This window comes from Calonectris borealis, chromosome 1 (assembly GCF_964195595.1).
Source record: "Calonectris borealis chromosome 1, bCalBor7.hap1.2, whole genome shotgun sequence".
NCBI lineage: Eukaryota > Metazoa > Chordata > Aves > Procellariiformes > Procellariidae > Calonectris > Calonectris borealis.
This window is the reverse complement of record NC_134312.1, coordinates 204,918,926-204,940,329: the sequence shown is the minus strand read 5'-3', so window position 1 is coordinate 204,940,329 and position 21,404 is coordinate 204,918,926. Positions and strand designations below refer to the sequence as shown.

Sequence of the window (21,404 nt, the reverse complement as noted above, 5' to 3'; positions counted from 1 at the left end):
CGCAGCTTCCTCCGCGTTGCCGGGCTCGGCGGCACCGCGCCGCCGCAGGGAACGGGCGGTCGCGCCTCGGCCGGTCGGCCGGGCCGGCCCGCCGCGGGGACGGCGCTCGGGGCCGTTTCCTCGGGCGGGTGTCTCTCAGGGCGGCTAGTGGTGGCGGGGGGCAGCGCGAAGAACGGGATGTGCGGCCGTTACAGCGCGTGTTCACAGTAAAATAAAACGGGGAAGCGCGAACCCTTCGGTCCCGGTGCCCGCGGAACGCCGCTCGGGCGGGAGCTGCCGGGCCGCGTCCCGCAGCGCCGGACGGGGCGGGCGGGCTGCAGTGCCGAAGGGTGGCGTGAGGCTGGGCCAGCTGCCGGCGGAGGGCCGCGGGCAGTGGCCGAGTGAGGGAGCAGCTGCTGAGGAAGGAGAGATTTTTTTCACCGTGGTGGGAAGAGGCGGCGGGCGGCGCTGGCAGCGCTGAGCGGGGAGCGGGCACCCGAAGCCCGCGCTGACCAGCGAAACCACTGGAAGCCGCAAGCGCGCGCTGCCGGTGGCCGATCTGCCGTAGGCGGCAGCAGCCGCTCCACCGCAGGGCTCCTGGCGTGGAGCATGAACGTGATCGCGATTTATCGCGATTCAGATTTATTCTACAGTACTGGTTGTCGGTATCGCTACTGCACGCTCGCGGCTCCCCGCCCGTTGTCCCACACCGCCACCCTCTGCCCTCGGAGCCCGGCCTAGCTCGAGAAGCCGGGGGCTGCGGGGGGGGTATCCCTGCGGCCGGAGGGTATCGGCGGCGGGACCACGCTCCTCCGCGGCTCCCTGCTGCTGCCGGCCGCTGTCTGCAGCCGTGAGCCCACCGCCTCCCGGGGCCGGGCCCGCAGCCGGGGCAGCCGTCCCTCTGCGCCTTGTGGTGTCGAAGCGGCGCAGGCCCGGGTTCGTTAGCGGAAACTGCTCGGTAACGGAGCGGGGGAGCTGAGGGGCGCACCCCCAGTAGCGCCGTGCCCGCGACACCGCAAGGCAGCTGAAGGCAGGAGAGGTGCTTCCATCACTCCGAGGGGAAAGCCATGCAGCAGGCCGGGACGCCGCCGGGAACCGCCGAGCCCCGGGCAGCCGCACGGGGCTGCCACCGCGCGGGGCCGGGGGGGGCTGGGGGGAGCCTCCCCTGCCTCAGGCGGCCCCGCGGCGGTCTGCAGAGGGCGCGCGCCGCGAGGGCACCGCCCAACAGCGCCTTCCGGGGCGGAACATCGCCCGGCCCCGCCCCGCCCGCCTCGCTCCGCCTGGCGCGCCTGCCGATTACCGAGCGCGTCGACCGCTGCCTTTCTTCCCGCCGGCGGCAGCGGCGCGGGGCTTGCCCGGCGCCACCCGGACCAACCTCGCGGGCGCGCCGGGGCCGCCATTTTCAGTCACCATAGTGACGGGTCCTGGCAACGCAGGGACGCCGGGAGGCCTCGGGCCTCGCCCTGTACCCGGGCGTGAGCCGCCGTCCTTCCCGCCGCCCGCCTTTGGGTCTTCTCCCGTCAGCCCTCCATGTACTCGCGTGGGGTTCGGGATCCACCGCCGCCTTGATCCTGCCTGGCGGGGGTACGTCCTGCCAGCATGGCCGGGGAGGGAGACAAGAGGAAACGCTTTATTTCAGCCACGGCTGCCAACTACTTCGGAGTGGATCTAGCTGTGGGTCCCGCTGCCCTGGCCGCGGGGCTCCATTCCCGCCCGGAGCTGACCAACTTCCTGGACGACGGCAATGAGTTCCTCCTCGTCGTGCAGCACTCGGGCACCCAGCTCACCGCATCCAACAAGGTACGGTAGTGTCCAGCCGAGTGTGTGCAGGCACCTATGGATCCAGTGTGTCCACCGCATCCTGGTGTGCGAGTGGGGATGCAGAGCCTGGGGTCCAGCCCAGGTGTAGTGGTCCTAAAAGACTGATATCTGATTTGGGAGACATCTTCCTATCCAGCAAATATCTATGCTGGTCTCAGTGTCTGCTGCATAAATTACTGGCCCAAGAGTCTGTGAAGACCATACGGTCAGCTGTGTGATGTATTTGTTAGTGGATTGTACCCAGGCTTATATGTAGTTTTAGTATGCTGTATATTGTCGCTGTGTGAATGTAATGCAGCCTGGACAATGGCGTGTTATCTTGCTGCAAATGCCAGGTGGAGTCTGAAGTATGGGTTGTTCCTGGGCAAGGGTGTGCATGCAGGTGCATGGAAGGGTTGCATTGCCAGTGTCCATGCAGGAAAGGTGGCCCAATATGTGGCATGTTGGCTGATATTTGACAAGTCGCGTGGTGGGTGTTTGTCCAAATCATGCATTTTGCAGATTGATGTGTCCAGCTGTGAGCAAATCTGAGGTTCATTGTGTGAAATGTCCATCTCTGAATGTTTCTGTTCAGTGAGTGACTCATCCGAGTGATACGTTGGGTGTGATGTGCAGTGAATGTCACCATGTAATCAGGTCACGCTGTGGTGCCTGCCACACAGAGTGTACAGGCAAAGCGCGGGTCTTGATGTGCATCCCATCATTCTGCTGCGAGACCAGGGACATGGTGTCTGTTATGTCAGTGACAGGTTTTCTTCTGCACTCAAGAGTAGGGTAATGGGCCGTTAACATGTGAACTGCTGTGTGGACTAGTAAGTTGCATACCTCCTGGTATAATGGTCTGTGTAGTATGTGAAGTCTAGTGCATGCTATATTCATGCAAGAATGAACATTTACGTGTACCAGTTTTTGGGGTGTGCTGCTGAGGCACCGTCTAATATACAAAGCCACTGTCAGCAGCTGTGGAAGATCAAACGCGTATCGGGGCTATAATGTATACCTATTGTCTCAGTGAAACGATGTCTGTAGGTGTTGGGCTAAAGGCTTGATAAGAAAGTAAAACTGATAATGTCCAGTAAAATTGAAAGCTGTTCTTACTAGCCCTTTCTTTTAACAGAAAAAAAGTTCACAGATGTTTACAATTCAGAGATGTTTACATGGGCTGTCCCCATGTGCCGCAAGAAGAACGGGCAGGGAAGGCGACCGGCCTGGCTGAATGGGGAGCTCTGGCTGGGACTCAGGAAAAAAAAGGAGAGTTTATCACCTTTGCAAGAAGGGGCAGGCAACTCAGGAAGAGTACAGGGATCGCATTAGGTCGTGCAGAGAGGAAATTAGAAAGGCAAAAGCCCGGCTAGAACTCAACCTGGCCACTGTCGTGAGAGACAACAAAAAATGCTTTTATAAGTATGTTAATGACAAAAGGAGAGCCAAGGAGAATCTCCATCCTTTATTGGATGCGGGGGGGAACGTTGTCACCAAGGATGAGGATAAGGCTGACGTACTCGATGCCTTCTTTGCCTTAGTCTTTAATAGTCAGAGCAGTTATCCTCAGGGTACTCAGCCCCCTGAGCTGGAAAACAAGGACGGCGAGCAGGATAAACCCCCCATAATCCAAGAGGAGGAAGTTAATGACCTGCTATGCCACCTGGACGTTCACAAGTCTATGGGGCCGGATGGGATCCACCCGAGGGTACTGAGGGAGCTGGTGGAGGAGCTTGCCGAGCCGCTCTCCATCATTTACCAGCAGTCCTGGTTAACTGGGGAGGTCCCAGATGACTGCAGGCTTGCCAATGTGACGCCCATCTACAAGAAGGGCTGGAAGGGGGATCCGGGGAACTACAGGCTGGTCAGCCTGACCTCGGAGCCGGGGAAGATCATGGAGCGGTTGGTTTTGAGGGTGCTCACGAGCCATGTCCAGGACAACCAGGGGATCAGGCCCAGCCAGCACGGGTTCATGGAAGGCAGGTCCTGCTTGACCAACCTGATCTCCTTCTATGACCAGGTGACCCGCCTCGTGGATGAGGGAAAGGCTGTGGATGTGGTCTACCTGGACTTCAGTAAAGCCTTTGACACTGTCTCCCACAGCATTCTCCTAGAGAAGCTGGCGGCTCACGGCCTAGACAGGTCCACTCTTCGCTGGGTAAAAAACTGGCTGGACGGCCGAGCCCAGAGAGTTGTGGTGAACGGAGTTAAATCCAGTTGGCGGCCGGTCACGAGCGGTGTTCTCCAGGGCTGGTCCTGTTCAATATCTTTATCAATGATCTGGATGAGGGGATCGAGTGCTCCCTCAGTAAGTTTGCAGATGACACCAAGTTGGGCGGGAGTGTTGATCTGCTCGAGGGTAGGAAGGCTCTGCAGAGGGACCTGGACAGGCTGGATCGATGGGCCGAGGCCAACTGTATGAGGTTCAACAAGGCCAAGTGCTGGGTCCTGCACTTCGGCCACAACAACCCCAGGCGATGCTACAGGCTTGGGGAAGAGTGGCTGGAAAGCTGCCCAGAGGAAAAGGACCTGGGGGTGCTGGTTGACAGCCGGCTGAACATGAGCCGGCAGTGTGCCCAGGTGGCCAAGAAGGCCAATGGCATCCTGGCCTTTATCAGAAATAGTGTGGCCAGCAGGAGCAGGGAAGTGATCGTGCCCCTGTACTCGGCACTGGTGAGGCCGCACCTCAAATACTGTGTTCAGTTCTGGGCCCCTCACTACAAGAAGGACATGGAGGTGCTGGAGCGTGTCCAGAGGAGGGCAACGAAGCTGGTGAAGGGCCTGGAGCACAAGTCTTATGAGGAGCGGCTGAGGGAACTGGGGTTGTTTAGTCTGGAGAAGAGGAGGCTGAGGGGAGACCTCATCGCGCTCTACAACTACCTGAAAGGAGGTTGTAGTGAGGTGGGTGTTGGTCTCTTCTGCCAAGTAACTAGTGATAGGACGAGAGGAAATGGCCTCAAGTTGTGCCAAGGGAGGTTTAGGCTGGACATTAGGAAAAATTTCTTTACTGAAAGAGTGGTCAGGCCTTGGAACAGGCTGTCCAGGGAAGTGGTAGAGTCACCATCCCTGGAGGTATTTAAAAGACGTGTAGATGAGGCCCTTAGGGACATGGTGTAGTGGGTATGGTGGTGTTGGGTTGATGGTTGGACTCAATGATCTTAGAGGTCTTTTCCAACCTTAATGATTCTATGATTCTATAATTGCACAGAATTTGGGATTTCAGCTAGCGTATCTTTTTGCTGTTGTTTTATTACATGTTTAATAATGTTCTCCTGTTTTATGAGTTCTTCTTGGCAACAAATAATTTCAATAATTGATTTTATGGCAATTTTTGGAACTTTACCCATAAGTTGTACTGTGAAGGGAACAAGAGTCACGTTACAACTTACGATTTTACTGATGAAGGAGCATGCTTTTCTCTGTCCTTGACAAATCTATGAATTGCAATAGAGTTATGTATTTATAGACTTAGGAGAACAATACTGAATATTTCCAAAGTTATGTAGCGTAAAAATGCAGTAAGACTTCATGCTTAGTTTTCTCTAGGCACAAGATGGAGTTTCTGGTTTGTCCCCTGAAAGTGGTAAGTGGAGTTTTCGAACCAAAATAGCATAAGTAATTATGGTATTTACAGATATTTTATAATGAAAAAGGCATTACGTATTTGATGTTGGAATTCAGGTTCCTATGAACTCAGGAATGAGTATAATAAAAGTTTTCACTTTCTGTGCAAATCAGATACTACCAGAATGTTATCAGAGCCCATAAGGAGTAATATGGTATTTTATAATTTTTTTCTTGATGTAAATAATTTGTGTAAATGGTGTACGTAATTTAGTATAATATGTAGTCAGTGACAGTTTTCTAAACAAATCCTGTCTTCTTGATCATTACAGATTGAAGCTACTGATTCAAAGAATAATGTGTTGGTGTTCTTTAAGCTGCGACCTGATGTAATTACAGAAGATAATCTTCATAGTAATATTCTTGTCTCATCTATGCTAGATTCGCCAATTAATACCCTTTATCAAGCTGTACGACAGGTTTTTGCACCAGTATTACTGAAGGTTAGTAATATACCAATTTAACTATTCTGTAGATTTATATTGAAACATTGAAATTCCATAGGATGTTAACTATTCTGAGCTAAATATTTTATGTTTTAAAAACAAAATATTTTAAGAGCTTAAATAATGGATGATAATTCTAATTTCTAAGGTAAAGAAGGTACTTCACCTGCTATCAGTAAGGATGGGAGGAGGATTCTGGTCATACATATGCCTGGCTAGAAATGTGGAATACACTGGGCAGTGGTGGTTAGTGGAGACAACAGCTCCTTGCCTCCTTTTCACCAGTAATTCCAGTCTTGTGTCCTTTTCTTGTTTTAGATATTCTTATATTTTATATGAAATACATAGGTCTGTATCATGGAAACTATGATTCTATAATATGTGGCAGATAGGTGTGCTAGACTCTAGATTAATTTGTACGGCTGCATTTTTCATAGTTTTGCTTTTTTTAAATGTTCTGAGGCTTTTCATTCTGTTCCATTAAAGAATATATTTCCTTTGTGGGTTTTTTGTCAAAAACGATGACCATGGCTGTATTTCATAAGCTGAACAAGCAAGAGTTTCAGCATTGAAATATTTTTAATTTCTTGCATGTCTTAATAAAATAATTTTAGAAAAGCACAATTACTTTTAATATTTGATTCTAGCAATTTCCAGATTCTACTACAGAGTAGATTCCAAATTTATTTAAGAGAATTCATTAACAAAGAATTTTGAGCACATTTGCAGAGTGCCTTTATAAATCCATCAACTGACTTTTGATTTTATGATAAAAATTTTTTTACAGTATTATTCTGAATTGTTAAGTGAAAAGAATGAGGTGCTTTTCCTTGACTTTAAGAAAAATAAATTATTACATTGTCCCACCATGTGGTTGGTTACTGCTATTAATCTGAATAATTTTTTTTTTTAAGATTAGTGGAAGGAAAATAGTAGTTGTTCTATCACGTAAGTCACAATTTTTGAAATTTTTGTTGCAGGATGAGAGGTGGAGTAAAACATTTGATCCCAAACTTCAGAAACTTTTAAGTGAGCTTGAAGCTGGCTTGAGTACTGCTCTCAGACGATCAGATCCTAATTACACAAGAACAAAATTCAGTGAAGATGATGTGCAAGGTTTGTTTTGCAATTACATCTTTTATAGTTAATTTTAAATTAGGAGTAAATAATTTATTTACAGGTTGAGTTTTCAGTCTTCATTATCCCAGTGACTGCAGAGTGTGAAATATAACAGGTTGTGGTGAGTAAATTGGAATTAGTGATGATCCACTCTGGTCTCTTGGTATGAACTTGATACTACTTGATCTAGTCAGGGTCGGAATTTGAAGAATAATTACATAACCATATACTAAAAATTTGCTTTAGAACGTTATGTTTTGACTGAAAATATTTTGTGACCGTACATGTATTTCATATTTAAACATTTTCCATTATTATTTGCAGCTATACTTACACCAACAGATGAATTTCAGTTCTGGATAGAATGTGCTCATCATGGAAGTAAATGGTGTAGTAAAGAGAGAGCTTCTCATTTTAAAGACCTATTTGAGGACATTGCAAAAGTATGTTTTCGTTTGTGTGATCCGTGATATATTTGTAGACTTAGTAAAAACCACTCTTCGTATGAAACATATGTCAGCGTATGTACGCTCTTTTCAAATGTATGGATATATAACTATTTAGTTATTTTTTCTTAGGCAAAATGTTACTTTAAATGACATTCATGTAGTGACAATGATGCAGGGGAATGCCAACATTTAACTGGGAGCAGATTTGACCATTGAATACAAGAGCTGCTGTAGAAATACAACAGTATGCTACAGTTTGTGAACTAGAAGTTGTTTCATGAAATTATAAACAGGAAAACTGATAATAATGAATGCTATCGTGCAGAACTTTTGGCACCTGTAAAGCGCTTGCTTGAATAGCGCTTCAGATATTAGTGCGTTCTTCATATGAACAGACTTACACATGTCATGGTTTAACCTGGCACAGGCAGCCAAATACCACACAGCCACTCGCTCACTCCCACTGCTCCTGCAGTGGGACGGGGAAAGAATCGGAAGGGTAAGAGTGAGAAAAACTCGTGGGTTGAGATAAAGACAGTTTAACAGAACAGAAAAGGGAAAATAATAATAATAATGATAGAATATACAAAATGAGCGATGCACAATGCAATTGCTCACCACCCGCGCTGACCGATAATCAAGTAGCGATCGCTACTTCCTGGATCACGCCAGGAATATTCATATATATATATATATTTTCATATACTATATGCATATACTATATACATAAATATATACATACATATATATATGTATGTGTATATATATATACATACATACATATATATATATTTTCATATACTGAGCATGATGTCACATGGTATGGAATACCCCATTGGCCAAGTGGGCTAGCTGTCCTGGCTGTGCTCCCTCCCAGTCTAGCTTGGTAGCAGAGGATAGTTGTCCTTGACAAGGTACTTAGCAACAACTGAAAACATCAGTGTGTTATCAACATTCTTCTCATACTAAATCCAAACCATAGCACTAGGAAGAAATTTAACTCTATCCCAGCCAAAACCAGGACACACAAATGCTTGTTTTTTGAGAGGATTGTGCTATATTCTGTTAAGTAATAAAACCCAGGAAACTATAGCAATTGCCAGCTTCAGGAAAGTTTAAATGTTTCTGTAATACTAGTTGCAAAATAATCATATTAAGGATATTTTTTTCTAGGATTATTACAACTTGGATAGTCTCTCATTATTTGAAGTTGTGGATTTGGTGGAGACTACCAAGGATACTGTTGATGGTGTGTGGAGACAAACAGAATATGATCCTTATCCACAGCCACGCATGCATAATCTCTTGGATGTAATAGGTAAACCTTTATGCAGTCTTTATTAAATGAACAGTTGAGAAAAAGTAAAATGAATCCTTGAGCAGAGACCTTCCTCCTCCTAAAGGCACCAGTGATAGCCTACAGCATTAAGGTGCTTTCTTCTTGTAATTATGATCCGTGAATATTATTTGCCTTATAGTATCCAGTAATTCAGCCAGTTCTGGTAGATGCCTTCACACATGCTTGGGAAGATGATAGATAATACAAGATGGAGTCGGATACCTTTCAGCCTATGGACTGGATTTGTCTTGCTTCTGTTTGACTCCTTGTCTTTCTCTCAGAGGAGAAAATTTATTTACATAAACCCCTATTTGAAGGTTGATTCAGTCTGTGTGGAGGTAAGAGCAGGACGTGCAAAGAGTTTGCTTCTCTCATTCTCTCGACAGCAGTCCCACATTCTGGAACAGGCATAAGACAGTGCGTTTGTCTGCTGCTGCCAGATGTGTGTGTGCATGAGGGGAAGGATTGCTAGGGGCAGCCGGCTACTGCCATTGCTGCTGATAAGGACAGATGCTTGTGGGTGGATTCCAGAATCCAAATCCATCAGCTTCTGATGTTGGACCAACCTCTGCGTAACTTGGAGATGTTTAAGAGATTTATTGAATCTGAAACAAAATAATCAGTTATTGATACATTTGTATGGTTTGAAATCAAGATATTACACTAGTTTTCTGAAAACGTGATTGGAACGTGGTGTAGTGTTTAAAGGAATTATTTTAAACAAACATAACATTGCTTTTGTATACTTTTTTGTGTTCTAGGTGGCGCGCTAGGTAGATATGTTCAGAGAAAATTAGCAGCTTTGAATTTGTGGGAGGATGCTTTTCACAGTGTTAAAGAAAATCTAAAGGCTGGCATCTTGATTTGTGAGCAGTGGGTGTCAACTTGTGAGTACCTAACTGGACAACTGTGGCAACGTTATACTCTACATCCATGGAAAAATGAGAAATATTTCCCTGAATCATTAGCCAAACTTGGCAAACGTCTTGATGAGGTAGAGATTTGAATTATACACATTTATTTCATTAGACACAGAATTAAACAACATTGTTTTAGGTTCAAAAAAGGAATTAAAACACTTTTATAGCCATTTCAGAGGCAGGTAGCATTCCATAATCCGTGTTTGCCTGAGCCTTTCAGAAGTTTCTTGTATAAAGGAGAGGGATGGGTTGTGCTGCTTGTGCTTTCTGCTTCCAAATGTAAGCTTTATGTAAAAACATGTTGGATATATCAAATATATTTTTCCATTATAGGTGCTAACTGTTAGAACACTGCATGAAAAACTTACATACTTTTTGCCAACTGGAGAACAAAATGCTTTACATCTTGCCCAAGTGTTTGAACCCTTTGCTGGCCTAAATCCTGTACACTATAATCCTTACACAGAGGTATAATGCTTATTTTTAATTTATTCACATTCTTTCTGTGACTTTTTATGACATATATGGATAGTCCTAAACTAACATATGAACTCATTATCTCTAGCCATTATGGAAAGCAGCAGTCTCTCAGTATGAAAGAATTATTGCACCAGCAGAACAAAAAATAGCAAGCAAATTGAAGAAATTTATTTCAGAAATTCAGGACAGTCCTCAGCAGGTATGGGTATTTTTGTAGTCTGAAAACTTTCCTAAAGATAAAGTTATTGAGTTCTTAAGTAGTCAGTTTAGAGCACAGGAATAAGTACTTAGAGCCAAAGACAGTACTTACGAACAGCACTAATGAGTAGCATCAGAATATGTTTAATTTTTTTTTCAGGAGAAAGAAAGAGATAACTTTTTTAAATTTCATATTCCAGCTTCTTCAAACATTTCAGAAATATAAGGAACTGATAAGGCATCCAAATATAAGCAAAGAATTGCTTTTTGAAAGGGAAACATTGCTAGCAAGACTTCAGGATTATGTCAAAGGTAAAATGTATTTAGAAGTATTTAATTGCATCAGTTTTTTTTGCAAATACTGGAATTCTTTATTTACTTTTAGAATTATGTCAGCATATCCCTAGTATATTTTTCTAACTACAACAATAATTTTAAGCTTGTTCTATTAGGTTTCTGGTCTAACATGAATCTTTTGCTTGTGTTAGACTATCAGACAGACTTTGAAACTCGATGCCATGGTGTTGCTGGTGATGTTTCTGGACCACTGTCAGGCAAAAACCTTTCTGAAGTTGTCAATAATATCGTATGGGTACGGCAGCTGGAGCTGAAGGTAACAGATTCCGTTACTGTTTAGACACAATATTATCATAGAACGTAAAACATGGTATTTGAGATTTCTGTGGTGAATTCCCCACAGAAAAATTGTGGACTTCCCAAGAGTTATATAATCAAGATTCCTCATCAGTGGTGCTGCTTGCTAATTTGAATTTTATTAACTGACCCAGAAGACAGTCTTTTCGTAATACACTGAACTGCCTGCTTTTATGACTTAATTTTTTTGGCAAAAAAATGACCAAAATTCTGAGAGGAGGCGTGTTTGTTAAATTTTACCCTCCACTTTGCATTTTAAAATTGTATTTAAGTTTTACAGATAGCCAGATTCTGACATCCTAATTCTCACTTGTTATTACTAACTTGTGTAGTGTCCCCTTGAAATCAAAGGGATTTCTTGGTAGTACTTTTTTGAGTCAGTGCCTGCTAGGGAATTTACTACAGAGACTGTAATAAAAGGAAAGGTCAAATGATTTTGCGTTCTCTTACAACAGAATGAGTTTAGAACATATTTGACTCTTTTAACTTATGTTATTTTTGTTAGTTTGTATTTACACTTTAGTTGGAAACTCTGGAACTTTTTTTGGAAAGTATTGACTTTCCAAAGTTAAATAACAAAGTATTTTCTGTAAACATAAGTGCCGTTTGCAATAACTATGGATTTGAATGAGAATAGAAGTTACTTCTCCCAGAATAACTATTAGCCCATTTTTTTGGCATTCACCTTTGATTTGCAGAAATCTCAAGGGCCCGTTTCAGCTGAATGTGAGAAAGGGTGGAGGTCTTAAAAGTGTTACTTTGTTGTGTGTCCTACAGACAAAAAAGCAGCAGCTCAGGTTTCACAATTATTTCTTCTGCTTGATCTGCTAAAGACCTAGAGAGCAGTTCAGCTGATGCATGTCAGTCGTGTGTCTACTTTAGGCTGTACTAAATACTTTTGAGTATTGGCATGGACCTTATAGATAAAACAAAAAACGCATGGGAGATCTGTACCTTTATGGAGAATTAACTAAACACCAGGTGGGATACTTTGGGGTATCTTAATACTGGTAGACACCTGTGGTGGATAACTTATTCAGACCTAATTTACTGTGATGGGAATTTGAACATCTGCCACACAATTCCAGATTCACTTTTTTTTTCCTAATCTGTTTTTGAATCCCACTTCAATGTTTTATAATACTGATTTTTATTGTGATGATTTTTCTTTTCTAATTGAATACTGGGAAATTAAGCTTCTTTTCTTTGTGGTTGTGTTTAAGGTGGATGATGCTATCAAGCTGGCAGAGGCTCTTCTGTCTGACTTGTCTAGATTTCAAACTTTTCATCAAAGTGCAGATTCTTTTCTGGAACAGTTAAAAGTATATGAACAAGAACAATTTGATGATTGGTCTAGGAATATCCAGTCAGAATTATCAAATCCCAAGTCAGGACTTTGGTAAATACATTTTTGTTTAAATAATGTTTATGCTGAAATCTGTAGTGTGGTGTAATTCAATAGAACTTGATGAAGGAAATAAAAAAAACCCTACAGACCTGAGAATGAGTGGAGAAACAAAATGGAAGAGTTCATTATCATTTCATCATCCTGCCAGGCTTAGTTGGTAGGGTGAAGTATACAGTTAATAACTAATCTTGCAGTTTCTAGTAACACCTGGAATGAAAGACTTGTTTGGTTTGCTTGTTGTTACTGCTTGTTATCCATTGTAATCCATATAGTGATGATGTCTAGAAACCAGGTGAGATTAGAGTATAGCTGTGATATACAGATGACACATGTAGAGTAACAAATAAATTGCTATTCACAAGAAATTCTGCAGTCTAAATACAGCAGATGAAAGAAGGGTAAGAAAATAAATTTAAACCTCATGAATTGTGTTCCCCAAAATAATGAAATTAATTTATGGGATATTAAAATATATTTTAACAATTTTCTTTTTTTAATTGATTGGCCGCTTAGCTTCTGTCTGCATCTCTGAGTGTTGCCAACTTTCTTTGAAAAATGGGCTTGTCCACAGTTTCAGAGGATACAGGAGTTGATACTTATATGTAAACTTTTATTTTATGAAAAACACTCATATATAACAAATAAGCAGATTCAGCACTCCAATATATAACAGCCATCTAATTTGTTAGTATCATAAAATTTTGTTATTGTGAGATTTTAAAAGATATGAAGAGATTAATTAAAAGGAAAAGAAAAGAGGTAGCTCACTGCAAAGGGGAATGCAATGGATATGGGAACTAGAAAAAGATGAGGAAAAAAAGTGAAAAAATGAGTAAAGCTGAAGTTTTTATGAAAGAAGCCTAAAAGGATGATGGTAGAAGCATTACTATAGTAGAAGAAAAAATGGAGTAAAATCTAAAGATAGGCTGATGTTCTTATCAGCATCTGATTGCATATATCAAAATGTTTCACTGATCCAAGTCGTGGTTCTTGAATTGGTTCCCTCAGAGGATTTCTTCGCTTTTGCAGGGCTGAAGTCTGGGGCCCGTAAAGTGCCTACTTGAGAGAGTATGATGGGTCCAGTGGGTTTGAGAAATACTGTCTAGCCATGAGTTACATGTTAACTATTGTAACAAGCCAGAAAAACTTTGTGAGCAAAACCAATAGGCATTGTTCATTTTTTCATGTCCTCACTAGCTTTGAATTAAGAGAAAGGTTACTAGAATAACTTCTGAGTAAATTAAAATGTTAATAAACATAGAAAAACGTAATATGACATCAGCTTTTTAGAATTGTTTATTATATTATTATAAAATGCACCGAAGAAAGGATCAATATAAAATTATATTCAATAATATGTTTAATTTGATTTTGGTTTAGCATCCAAGCTAATAGTCCTGTAATGGAGTTGGATCACGTTTTTGGAACATTAAACATACTTTATTCAGATCGTTTGGTGACTCTTCTAAGAGAAGTACGTCAGCTATCAGCACTTGGTTTTGCTATACCGGCTAAAATACAGCATGTTGCAAACACTGCTCAAAAGTTCTGTAAGCAGGCAGTCATCCTCAAACAGGTATAAGATTAAATGTCATAATAACTTCCTGTTCTGACTTCCCAGCTTTAGTAGTAGAACATTTCTAGACTATTATCTTTTCTGACTGTGTGGTTAAGCTTTTCGCTGTGTTTGTCTCTGTGAAAGTGACTTGTTTCTTGAACAAATTAACTGAGTCCTTAAAAGAGAACAGAAATAAAGAAATGCTTTACAATTTCGGAATGTGTCTTCTTTTGAAACCAAATGAATTATAGTATTAAAGCCATGTGAAGTTATGGTATGAATATAGAAAAATAAGACAAGTAATTCATTGATCTCCTGGTTTTAGTCTCAGTTTCTGATTATTATACCTGAAGGAAAATGTCATAAAATGGATCAGCTTGTCCTCACCATTGCTAGTTTTTAACTGAAAATATATTAATAAGTATTTTAATGGAAATGTGTGTTTGGTTTTTTGGGGGGTTATTTTTTGATTGGACTCAATGCTACATAAGTTTTTGTTGGGCTTATATTTCAGTTGAAGACCATGTCAAGTTTTCTTCTGTTACTGTAAGACGCAAGAATAAATATGTATACATTGGTAAAAATTCTTATGTAGATACATAGGCTCAATTCAGTTTCACATGAGGTGTCATTGGTATCTGAGATACCTGCACAGCTAAGGCAGAGATGACACAAGACCTACAAGAGAGCCATGCATCTGGATCATTGACAGGTGACCGAGTGGAAACCTTGGTCATCTCAAAAGGCACTAGATGTCTGTGCGTGGACAGCTAAACCAAATTGTAGGGTATCCCTTTTACTCCAGCTGCCAATCTGGAAGTAAACAGATCTTTTTTAGGTCTTGTGTCATATCCTGGTGGATGTCAGGGATACTTGAAGGCCTCTGAAATGGCAGTAGATGCCTACATTTGCATACAATAGTGGAACTGTTCCACTTATTATAAATCAAAGATTGAACCTATTTCACTTAAGGTGAAGTATAATCACCTCAGACATGTGCTAGTATGTCTTTTTTGCTGTCAGAATTTGTCACTAGAGGAGGATAGGATCACGTTAGCATTGCATAGTACTTTATTCTTGTAAACGTTTTACTAGTATAGTTAATTCTCATTTCTTAATGGTATTGTTTGGGCAATACTTTTAGAAATATCCTGCATTACATTTATTGACATATAAATATTTTTATCTGTACTTATAAATTTAATCTCTCCATTTTTACAGGTGGCACATTTTTATAATTCTATTGATCAACAAATGATTGAGAGTCAGAAGCCAATGATGTTACAGACTGCTCTAGCATTTGAACAGATAATTAAGGTGAAAGAATTCCTCTCTCTTTGCATTTTTAATTTCAATGGTATCTGTGCATATTCTGTGCTGCTTTTTCTGTGTTTATTACTGGACTTTTTAACTGCAGCCTTCCCATACAAGCAACACCATCTGTTTAATTAGCATTTATTGAAAACAGTAGGCCTTTTTTTTTTTAAATAATGTCATTTAAACAACTGCTTACTCCTTTTTACTTTGGATAGTAGTGTAATATGCTCTCTCAAGAATTATTTTTAGTGTTTGAATTTACACATGAACCACGATGTGGTCAATTCCTTAATAGTTGGGAATGTAACGCCTGTTTTAACAGTTCTAAATAATATTATTTTGGCCTATTTTAGTAAAAATGGCATATACTTTATTTTGAAGATAAATTAGTATTAAGGAGTGGTTTCATTGTTTTGAATTACTAAATCTTTGTGGATTTCATAATTTTCTTGAATATTTCTAATTCATGTTTTGGGCAGGTTGAAAGTGGATAGTTTCTGTTTTAGATTAAGAACAAGGAATCTGTAGATCTACCTGATTATTGACTTATGCATGCAGTTTGTTACAGTAGGTTGGTGTTCAGACATAAGATAGTTGCTCTGAGAAGAGGGTTTTTTTTATAATTGCTAAGAAGTTCACTGTACTTAAAAAAGTTTTAGATTCTTTTAAGGAATTTGGAGCAATTTGGAGGAATTTACTTATTTATTTTCATTTTTCTGCCTTGAAGGGACAATACGAACTTAAAAATTACACTACAATCTACATTTTTTAACACCATATCTCTATTTTATGTCTGGAGAAACATGTTGTATATCATGAATTTCAGTTTAGTAGTTTTGATCAGTTTGAAGCACTCCACGCTCTTCCAACCCTCTTACAATGTGAGAATGGCTGGAAAATTATAACATGCCCATAAACTCTGTATTGGGCAAGAGAATAATGCCTCCAGAGCAAGCATTACAGAAACAGTTGGAAACTTGTTCCTGAGAACCATTTTGCAAGGCAGAGTATAAGAATGGGGCTGAAAGTAGAAGGGATGTTGGGGTTGGGATTAGTTCACACAAAATGGTGGAGAGTCTAGACCAAACTCCACGTTCGAAAGTGTCATGGAAAGAGTTCCTAAACTGTCTTTTAAATTTTCCTTGGGCAGCTGCAGATTATGCCACAGATTCCTTTAGTGTACAGACTCTAAGACAGTGACGGTGCAAAAGTGTTCAAAGGCACAACATATTCTCCTATTTGACGTGATTTCTGCCCTACATCTTTTAGGAATAGGTCCAGTTGTGGAATGTCACATGCTTTATTCTTCTGTTTTTTTACTGTAAACCTAGCAAAATGCATAAAAACCCCAGAATCTTAATAAAAAGCCCAGAGAAATGGAACTCCCCAAAGCTGCTTATGAGTTAGTGGAATTTTACATTGTAATTAAAAAAAATTATTTCATGATAAACAGGTGAAGTTGGATAGCAATTATTAGTGTGGCATTTTGGTTTTTGGTTTGTGCAGAACAAAGAGGAAGGGAGGAGTTTAAGGTGTCCTCTCAGCTTAAGATGTCTGTTTATGTGTGTGGAGCAGGAGTCTCAACATCAGTGGATTTATTTCAAGGTCTGTTAAGAGTCTGGCTTTAATCCTTCCCCAGTGTGTTGTAGCTATAACGATGTGCCCACGTGTCTGTGATTTGCCAGATTATTATGTCTCTAGTGCAGTAGTGAGAGGGAAGTCCTCCATTTTTTGCTAGGAGTAAAACCATCTTTCTCATATTATTACTTCCTGTGTGCTAACTGGTAGACTATATTTGTCATTCAACCTTACAAAAGCTGTATGTTTTTCAAGCATTCAAAATCTGGTCCTGGAGGAAAAGCTCAAATAACATGGGATAATCCTAGAGAATTGGAAGCTTATATCCAAAAACTCCAAGCTGCTGCTGAACGGCTTTCCGCTGAAAATAGAAAACTAAGAAAGTGGCACACAAACTTCATTGAAAAGGTATATTTTCCAGGTGAAATTGAAATCATGTCTCTTATAGCTTGCTTTACCCTTTCTTTTATTTATGTGGTGATGATTATGTTTATTATCCTTTAAAATTCTTTTAACAGGTTATATCTCTCATGAATATTGATCTACTTCGGCAGCAGCAGCGTTGGAAAGATGGACTCCAGGAACTCAGAACTGGTTTTGCCAGCCTTGAGTCACAGGCAGGGTTTCATTGTCATATTGCAAACTGTGAACATTTGACTTTTCAACAGTAATCAAGATTTAAGACTCAAATGTGGCATTATTGAATTAATTTTGATTAAGGTGTTACTAGCTAGCTCAGGAAAACTGACTATGTACTACTTACATACTTACTGTTGATGCCAGATGTGAGGTAAAATCTCAGATGAGGAGGATGAGGATAATCTTTTTTATGCCATACTAGTAATGGGAGAAGAATAACACTTGGTGAGATGACAGGGGTTAGATGAAAAAATGAGAAAACCTTAGGTCACGTAGATCAGTTGTGTCTGAACCATTAACGCAAGGTAAAATAAAGAAATTGTTACAGATATGAGTGATCCCCAGGAAGAATAGAACAATTTATAAATTTATAAAATTTAGAATTAAAATGCATTTCTGCCTGAAATAATGAAAAAGCCACATTTTTATTTGTTCAGTTACCAACTGTCAACTTTTAGAATAGAATCGTAGAATCATTTAGGTTAGAAAAGACCCTTAAGACCATTAAGTAAAATGATTAAGATTTTGATAAAGAATATCATCTTATCAAAGTAACTGGATAATATTACTATCACCTAAGCTATTTTCAGGTACCATTCAAGTCAGTTTAATTTTTCGTATAGCCTTCAGCAATAACGGGGCTATATTTTAAGATGGATGTGGTGTTCTTAGCCTTTTTAATGCAAACCCAGATTATTTTAGTTGGTATTTGCCAGTCAAATAAATGCAGTATTTCAACTGTATTTTTCTTATAAATTTTTCCATCTTCTCAAGGTAATATGAATAATAAATAAGTGCATTGATTCAGCTTTTGGTTTGTAATTTCTTCTGAAATTTAGTTTGCAAATTTTTATCTTGAAATCAGTATATTTTCTTAAAATTAATAGTCTATATTTGCTTTAAGATCTTTTTGAAAATAGTTTTGGTATTACATTGTATTTCATATGGTAAATTAACTAAACTGTATTCAGTCACTTTTTTTTATCCTTGACTAGAAGTGATAAAACTTAACCAAGTGTATTCTGATTTCACCATCCAAAATTACAAGATGGTATAGTCTTACTGCTGTTGTCATCAAGATTTTACATATTTCTTTAAAACTCCTATTTATAATTGTCTTAAGGCTTAATTGAGACAATTTCAAATTTCCTTAATCTCTGGAATGTTTCTGTTGGAAGAGTTCCTCTGGGCAGCCTTGAATTGTAAAGCACCTTAACTGTGTAGCTTCCTGCAACAACCTTGGACTGCCTCCAAAGCCCTGGCTGAAACTCTCTATCCAATTAAGTAAGAAGAGAACCTGTTAAGCTGGAAGAAGTTTCTAATTTCTTTTTTAGCTTGTATTGGCCTTTTGAAAATCCTTAGATGGCTTACAAGTGACCATTTACAGACTTGAATGTATGATACGGCTTTACACATTCTTACAGTGCAATGTAGCAGATTCTAATGAAAGTCTGAATTCTTTAAGGTAAAATCTTATATCTACTTATTAGTTAACGTTGATCTGTGGAAACACACAAGAATTTTCTGAAATACTGTTTAAAAGGTATCTTACATATCATAGGAAAATAAAAGGTGTGATACAGATTTAGATTTCTCATTCAGCCAGCTCTGTATCTTATTTCTAGCAGAGTCCCGTGCATTTTAGAGTAACCTTGAAGAATCTCATAATAAACCGATGGGAGATGAACTTCAGTGAAGTTGTTATGCTGAATTGCCATAGAGACTGGTTTTATTTGGATTTTTTTTAATTCCTGTATTCATTTGAAATAAATGTAATGACTCTAGATCTTCTTAATATTCAGACTGGTCATAGAATCATAGAATCATACAATATCTTGAGTTGGAAGGGACCCATAAGGATCATCAAGTTCAACTCCTTGCTTCTCGCAGGACTACTCAAAACTAAACCATATGACTAAGAGCATCATCCAGACAGTCCTTGAATTCTGACAGGCTTCATGCCGTGACCACTTCCCTGGGGAGCCTGTTCCAGTGGTCTGATAGTTTGAATTTTACTAAGATCCTGGTGTTCAGGCACTGTATTGTGCTCAGTTTCAGATTATAATTATGTTTTGAGGAATATAATAAAATAAAAATAAAAATAAATACTGTTTTATTTTAGGGTTTCAAATCATGTGATATGAAAGCTTGGAGACAGCACTGGAATCATCAACTTTACAAAGCTCTGGAGCATCAGTATCAAATGGGCTTAGAAGCACTCAATGAGAATTTACCAGAAATAAATATTGATCTAACATTCAAGTAAGATTTTTTTTTTCCCTGTTAAGAAAGTATTCTGGCTCAGATTACATTCAAATTTTAGTTTTTATATGATTTGTTTCACTTTTTAGGCAAGGCCGGTTGCAATTCAGACCTCCTTTTGAAGAAGTGCGAGCTAGATATTATAGAGAAATGAAGAGATTCATCTCCATTCCAAATCAGTTTAGGGGAGTAAGTCCAGTAGAAGAAGAGTCTATATTCACTGTTATGACTGAAAGAAACGCAAATGGATTTCTGACCGCTTTCGGTAAAGCAGAGGATTTGTTCAGAAGGCTGACGGAAGTTTCTAACCAATTCAAGGTATTTTCAATATTTGACTGACCCATACTTTTTTTTTTAGATTTGTATCATTTTAAGCTTCAGACATTCTAGAAGTAACTGAGCAATGACATTTGTGCATTATTGTCCTTTTCTGCAAGACATATAAGCAAAAGCTTAGTAAGTCCATCCATGTTAAGCCAACCACTTAAGCACATACCTAGCTTGAAGCGTATGTACAGTTCCCATTGAAACCTCAGTATTATAGCTGTCTTTTTACTCATGTTCAAAATCTGTTTTGATTATCCTTAAATGTGTGAATATGTCAAACCATTTTGTGTCTCCTGATTTTTGCACTCAGAGAATCTGTAGATAATTGAAGGAGCACAAAGGTTAAAGAGAATGTAGCTTGAAAACATTATTAAAGTATTTTAATATTATTGAGAAACAGAGTTTTTTAGTCTGGAAAATATTTCTTTTCCATGAAATCTAAAATAATGTTTGAAAGGAATGGATCGTAATTGGCCAAGTAGATATGGAAGCTCTGGTGAAGACACATCTTTCTAGCAAACAGGACTGGGAAAAAAACTTCAAAGCATTAAAAGTGAGAGGGAAAGAAGCAGAACGTCTTCCAAGGTATAGTGTAACTCTGTTCTTTTGTTTGAATAATGTATTCTGTCAGATACTTTAAAGGTAATAGTAAAATAGAAATATTCTTTTTACGTGGAAATATAGATAGAATTTCAAGCATTTTTAAAATATTGATATACTTCTAAAATTTAGATTAGATTTTTGTTTAGATTTTGTTTAGATTTTTGTTTTTCAGTTTTATTTTTAGATACTTATTTCCTTTTATCAGCGCAGCCTTCTCTGAAAACTTTTAATGTCTTCCTTTGACATGATGGGAAACCCCCTCAAAATTCAGGGCTGATTCTGAAATACTACAAAACACAATGATATTTTAACAATTCTTTTAGCTAAGTCCTGTGCATGTGGAGTATATGTGGCAGTTGGGAACAGACTTGGTAAATGTTTATACATTAACTAATTTCTGTATTTAAACACTTGATTACTTCTTATAAATTTTAGTTTAAGATACGCTAGTGTAGGCTTTTATTCTTACATATATTCAAGTGGAATTTAGTGTATGGTATAGTTAAAGTTCTCAAATGAAACTGGTGGGAATCATATTCAGAACAAGTAAAAAGAGGTGGCGTTTCACGCAGGAGAATGGACTGGTGGAACTTCTTGGCTAAGTGATATTCTGAGTAGTAAAGATTTTCATGAGTTCAAGGACAGACTGTAGTGAACAGAAGAGAAATTGGCTGACACGTCTTATAGCCAGAAACCACATG

The 21,404-nt window shown here is 39.9% G+C and overlaps 1 protein-coding gene across 1 annotated transcript in view; it reads left to right on the top strand.

Moving 5' to 3' along the window:
* Nucleotides 1-1,143: 1,143 nt before the first annotated feature.
* Nucleotides 1,144-21,404, top strand: part of DYNC2H1 (dynein cytoplasmic 2 heavy chain 1) — a 184,644-nt gene continuing 164,383 nt past the window's right edge. Inside the window, exons 1-18 of the mRNA XM_075140082.1 lie at nt 1,144-1,779; nt 5,679-5,849; nt 6,833-6,968; nt 7,296-7,414; nt 8,594-8,738; nt 9,521-9,753; nt 10,013-10,147; nt 10,245-10,358; nt 10,558-10,669; nt 10,846-10,970; nt 12,235-12,410; nt 13,800-13,995; nt 15,199-15,294; nt 17,128-17,280; nt 17,391-17,489; nt 19,634-19,773; nt 19,863-20,091; nt 20,558-20,685. Of these exons, the coding sequence (XP_074996183.1) occupies nt 1,579-1,779; nt 5,679-5,849; nt 6,833-6,968; nt 7,296-7,414; nt 8,594-8,738; nt 9,521-9,753; nt 10,013-10,147; nt 10,245-10,358; nt 10,558-10,669; nt 10,846-10,970; nt 12,235-12,410; nt 13,800-13,995; nt 15,199-15,294; nt 17,128-17,280; nt 17,391-17,489; nt 19,634-19,773; nt 19,863-20,091; nt 20,558-20,685 (2,708 nt within the window). The 5' untranslated portion in view covers nt 1,144-1,578. The remainder of the gene's footprint in view (nt 1,780-5,678; nt 5,850-6,832; nt 6,969-7,295; nt 7,415-8,593; nt 8,739-9,520; nt 9,754-10,012; nt 10,148-10,244; nt 10,359-10,557; nt 10,670-10,845; nt 10,971-12,234; nt 12,411-13,799; nt 13,996-15,198; nt 15,295-17,127; nt 17,281-17,390; nt 17,490-19,633; nt 19,774-19,862; nt 20,092-20,557; nt 20,686-21,404) is intronic.